A 6000-nucleotide genomic window follows, 5' to 3' on the forward strand; every position below is an offset into this window, starting at 1 on the left:
TGCTAACCACCGTGCCCCAACTCCCTGGTTTTTAAATTAAAGTTTTTTTTAACTATAAGTAACCTATTGGTCAGAGTCGTCACTCCTGGTGTGAAAAATCCTTTTCTCGGTTTCGCAAATTAAAAACAATTGTTTGGGGTTCTTGTCCGACATCCCAACACACCGCACTGATGTCAGTTGAGTGGAGTTCAATCCAGCTTCCAGAAGAAATGCAGAAGTCAAAATTTTAAAAATGTAATTCAAGTTTAAGAGGAGATAAATATAGGGCGCTGTTTACCAACTTTGACACACTTCCCCAATGAGGCTGTGACTGGGCGCTGTCTAGGATGGGTCCACGTTGACCTGGGCCAGGCGGAAGGGTACCTGGGGTCTCCCAGGCTATTGGAGACCCCTGGCTGGTCGAGGACAGGACAGGCACCCTGGCTCTCCCTTTGGCACTTGGGCACCTTGGCACTTCCAGGCTGGCACTGCCAAGGATTGGGGTGCCAGGGCGACATTGCCCATGGGGGAGGCGGGGATTGTGGGGGGGGAAGGGGGGAGGGAGGGGCGGGTAAACTCCTTAAGAATCCCCCCGTCCCCACCACATACTGGCAGGGTGCCCCCGGGCCTGATCCCCGGGCCGGGCAAATTGCCACCTTTGCACTTCCATCCCGGCAGTGTCAGGTTGGCAGCCCAGGTGGCACCAACAGTACCAGGGTCCAGCACGGGAGCCCCCCCCCCCCCACACCAAGTGCCGGTACTCCTGGTCCCTGTTTGTAGAGACCAATCAGTACTCGGCTGGGGTCTCCTCAGCGAGGTGGGTAGATACCGTATCCATTCGATTCGGTGTCAACGTGGTTAAGTGAGTTTTTAAACTCGATTAACCATGCGAGATTGTTACCAAGGGTTACCAACCCTGCCCATTGTGGTTAGATCCCGCGAGGCATAACGGCCATCGGGAATCTCGGGAATCTCGGGAAAGTGTGGGTGAAAACCAGTCTGGATCTCCCCCATAAAACCGTCAGGGAAAACACCCTGCTAAAGTCGGCCAAAATGACCCTTCCAAATCCTTTGGTTGAATTCCACCCATAACATTGAAGCAAAGGAAGAGGTTTAAAAATAATAGCGAGCCTGGTGGTTGGGAGGATTTTAACATGAATCAAAGGAAGACCAGGAAATTAAAGAGAGGGAATACGAGAGCAATCTGACAAGTGACCCCAAAAACAGATGGGAAAAGGCCCATTGGGATGTTGGAAAGGAAAGGATTGAATTTGGGTCTCGGAGGGGGTGAGATATGAGAAAGTATCGGCTGGATTCTTCCGCCCCGCCCGGGCGCAGGATCGCCAACGGGCAGGACGCAGACCATCTAAAGGTCCATTGACCTTGGGCGGGGATGTCCGGTCGCTGGGCGAGTGCGGCCGAAGAATTGCGCCCTCTAATTGTCAATAAGGAAATGGTAGAGATGTAAAAATAAATATTTTGTCTGCTTTCGCAGTCGGAGACACGCAGATAACTCCTGAAATATCAGGCAACCAAATGGTCAGTGAAAATGAGGAAGTTAAATAGACATTTAGAAGGAAACAGTGTTTGAGAAGTTGGTGTGACTGAAAATTGCCAAATCCACTTGACATTGTGATCTCCAAGCGAGGGATTTAAAAGAGTTCATCGCGGAGAGAGCGGTCGCATTACTTTTAATTCTCTCCATCCCGGAACAAACCTCGTGCTGCCAACCAAGTCTCCGCTATTCAAGGAAGGCGAACAACATGATGGTTAACCTAAAACTGTACCAGCCTCCCCAAACAGGCGCCGGAATGTGGCGACTAGGGGCTTTTCACAGTAACTTCATTTGAAGCCTACTCGTGACAATAAGCGATTTACGTTTCGTTTCATTCCTAAAACCAGCAGTGGTCAAAACGGCAGAATGTCTGATTGGACACGGGGGAACATTTAGAAAATGATCAGGGTGAAATCGAGTTAAGGCGGATTTAGAAAGAGGGAAATGGCGTTTGGCAAATCGGTTTTGAGATTTCAAGTGTACGTTAATCAGGGGAAAGCCAGTGACCAGCTTCCAATCTAATCCCTCCAACGAACCAGCCTCTCACTTTCATAGAATCATAGAATCCCGACAGTGCAGAAGGAGGCCATTCGGCCCATTGAGTCTGCACTGGCCCTCTGACAGAGCAGCCAAACCAGGCTCACTCTCCCGCTGTCACACCATCTAATCTTTGGACACTAAGGGGCAGCTGGGCATGGCCAATCCACCCAACCTGCACATCTTTGGACTGTGGGAGGAAACCGGAGCACCCGGAGGAAACCCACACAGGCACGGGGAGAACGTGCAGACTCCGCACAGACAGTGACCCGAGGCCGGAATCGAACGCGGGCGCTGGGAGGCAGCAGTGCTAACCACTGTTTCCCCCTGTTCTACAGATCTAGGTCACACCAGGAAACCCAGGAGGTTGGATGTATCCGGCAGCTCTCTGATGCATGGTGCAATCAGGAACCACTCTGCACACAAAAACAATTTGTTTTTAATGTGGTCTTTAACTGACAAAGCATTTTCATTCGAAATGTTCAGAAATCACTTGTGGTTTTGCACAGGACACACAGCGTTGCTCCTCAGTCAGTGCGGGAGTTCAGACATCGAGACTAATATACAGAGCAGGATTGCATCAACCCTCCACTGGACACAGGTTGGGATCAGAATCTACAGCCGCGCTAACGTTTAACGGCTTTGTTCCGAATCTTTGGTGGGTCACACTCCTGTAGCAGCCTTTCACTCACTGTGAAAATGCTCAGCATCAACCTGGACATTGAGTTATTGACCAAGAGAGGACATAACAACTGATCTGACTCCTGTCTACGAACAGAGGGAGTACGTTTCAGAGCTATTTTGATATCTGCTTAATCAGAATAAGGGCAGGACCAATAAAAGGGACAGAAATGTGGAATAGATGCGATAGTGATTGGGGCCAGGGAGAATCGCGTTTGTAATAGGTTATCAATTAAATTGCAATGAAGTATTCCTGAAAGTTCCTTGGCTGTACTACTAGTCCGAACCTGAGCCAATAATAGAATCCCTAACATGCCATTCCTAACGGAGGCCATTCAGCCCATCGAGTCTGCTCCAACCCCCTGAAAGAGCACCCTAACTAGTCCCACACCTCTGCCCTATCCCCGTACGCCCACCTAACCTTTCTGGGCACGAAGGGGCAATTTATCACGGCCAATCCACCTAACCTGCGCATCTCGGGACTGAGGGAGGAAACCGGAGCACCCGGAGGAAACCCACGCACACACGGGGAGAAGGTGCAGACTCCGCACAGATTTGTGGATGTTACGGGGATTTTCAATGATTTGATATTGCAGAGAGTGCCATGAGGGACTGAATATTCACCATCGTATGTCTCACAGGCAGAGTGATCGCTGCCACTGAGACACCATGGGTGGGATTCTCCGTCAGCGGTGCTCCGCTGGCGGGTTCCCCCACAGCATGGGGTGCCCACAATGGGAAACCTCATTGGCCGGCTGGCTGGGCGGAGACTCCTGCCCCACATTCCTCCTGCCGGAGATGGAAAGCTCCAGATTTATCAGATTGCATCGACATACTTCCCTGAAACATGGACTGTGATCGGAGCTGGTCTCCGCACCTGGATCTATTAGGATAAAGGTGGCATGTAAAAGAGTTCATTCAACATCCTCTCAATCTGCCCTATTGTTGGAGGGAGGGATCAAAGCTGTTAAGAGGCGCATCACATCACCAATGGAACATGGGCCATTCTGCAGGCTCCAGCTGCCAACTGCAGGTCCCCTGCTTTAGGAACGAGACAGACTACATAGAACATAGAACATAGAACATAGAATATAGAACATAGAACAGTACAGCACAGAACAGGCCCTTCGGCCCTCAATGTTGTGCCGAGCAATGATCACCCTACTCAAACCCACGTATCCACCCTATACCCGTAACCCAACAACACCCCCCCCCAACCTTACTTTTTTAGGACACTATGGGCAATTTATTGTGGCCAATCCACCTAACCCGCACATCTTTGGCCTGTGGGAGGAAACCGGAGCACCCGGAGGAAACCCACGCACACACGGGGAGGACGTGCAGACTCCGCACAGACAGTGACCCAGCCGGGAACCGAACCTGGGACCCTGGAGCTGTGAAGCATTTATGCTAACCACCATGCTACCGTGCTGCCCCTAAAGACAGAGAAACGGCCCATTGCAGAGCTCAGAACAAAGAACAATAGTCACAGCTAAAAATACCGTGGGACTGGGGCGGCAGGTTGGATGGGAGAGAGAGAGGAAAGGAGGGAAAGAGAGGGGATAGGCAGAGAGAAGGGGGGGGGGGATGGGGGAGAGAGGGATGGAGAGATGGAGGGGGGGAGGGAGGGGGAGAGGGAGGTGGGACTGAGGGGAGAGAGGGAGATGGGAGAGGTATGCTGGGGAGAGGAGAGGGGGGGGGGGACATGGAGGAGATGCAGGTGGAGCAGCTAAAAGAAGTGAGTTAGTGGAGAATATAAATGAGGGAGTGTGATGGAAATTTAAGGAGAGATCAAAGATAGGGAGAGAGAACAGGGAGGAGGAATGTAAAGGGATAACCCGGGAGGGGGAAGGGGTTAATCCTGAGTGAGTGTGAGGGGGTTAGAAAGGGTTTAAACTCACCGCTCCTCGCTCGAAGTCATTGTAAAGTGGTTTGTCCAGGAGGGTTTTATCACTGCAGCCCTCACTCCCCACCAAGGTCAGGTAAATATAATCATCTGTTCCAGCAAACCACTGGCTGCCAGTGGCCACTGTGACAGTGAAGGTGAACATTCTCCGCGTGCCAAGCAGCCACTCCAACCCCTCACCCTCTCCCTCACCAACACACACTGAGGCCACTTTGACAAACTCACTGCCGGCTCTGGAACCCGCCCAGTAAATCCCGCCCAGAGCTGGCAGATTGCTGTTTGCTTTCAGCTTCCTGTCACTGAGATGCTTCTTATCTTCGCCCCTCAGAGTCTGATCTGGGATTCTGATCAACCGCAAACAGGCGCTGGCTTGTTGATGCTGAGTTTGAAATATGTGGCAGGTATCCTGGTGTCTGTGTGAGACCGCAACCCCGCCCCCCCCCCTCATTCCCCACCCCCTCACCCCCCACTCCCAAAACTCCCCCCCACTCCCCACCCCCCACTCCCCACCCCCACCCCCCCACTCCCCACCCCCTACCCCTCACCCCCCACTCCCCCACCACCCCCCCCACCCCCCTCACTCCCCACTCCCCCACCCCCCTCACTCCCCACCCCTACCCCCACTCCCCACCCCCACCCACTCCCCACCCCCACCCCCCACCCACTCCCCACTCCCCACCCCCTACCCCTCACCCCCACTCCCCCGACCACCCCCCTCACTCCCCACTCCCCCCACTCCCCACCCCCTACCCCCTCACCCCCCCACCGCCCTCACTCCCCACCCCCTACCCCCTCACTCCCCACCCCTACCCCCTCACCCCCCACTCCCAAAACTCCCCCCCACTCCCCACCCCCCCCACTCCCACCCACTCCCCACCCCCACCCCCCCCCACTCCCCACCCCCTACCCCTCACCCCTACCCCTCACCCCTACCCCCCCACATCCCTCACCCACCCACTCCCCCCACTCCCCACCCCCTACCCCCTCACCCCCCACTCCCCCATACCCCCAACCCTACCCCCCAACCCCAAAACTCCCCCCCACTCCCACCCACCCCACCCCCCTCACTCCCCACTCCCCCACCCCCCTCACTCCCCACCCCTACCCCCACTCCCCACCCCCACCCCCCACCCACTCCCCACTCCCCACCCCCTACCCCTCACCCCCACTCCCCCGACCACCCCCTCACTCCCCACTCCCCCCACTCCCCACCCCCTACCCCCTCACCCCCCCACCGCCCCCACTCCCCACCCCCTACCCCTCACCCCTACCCCTCACCCCTACCCCCCCACATCCCTCACCCACCCACTCCCCCCACTCCCCACCCCCTACCCCCTCACCC

General features: G+C 55.0%; 1 protein-coding gene across 1 annotated transcript in view; it reads right to left on the bottom strand.

Moving 5' to 3' along the window:
- Positions 1-4993, bottom strand: part of LOC119956246 (polyunsaturated fatty acid 5-lipoxygenase-like) — a 77280-nt gene extending 72287 nt beyond the window's left edge. The window contains exon 1 of the mRNA XM_038783280.1: positions 4654-4993. Coding sequence (XP_038639208.1) covers positions 4654-4803 — 150 coding nt within the window. The 5' untranslated portion in view covers positions 4804-4993. The remainder of the gene's footprint in view (positions 1-4653) is intronic.
- Positions 4994-6000: the final 1007 nt, after the last annotated feature.

This window comes from Scyliorhinus canicula, chromosome 22 (assembly GCF_902713615.1).
Source record: "Scyliorhinus canicula chromosome 22, sScyCan1.1, whole genome shotgun sequence".
NCBI classification, from domain to species: Eukaryota; Metazoa; Chordata; class Chondrichthyes; order Carcharhiniformes; family Scyliorhinidae; genus Scyliorhinus; species Scyliorhinus canicula.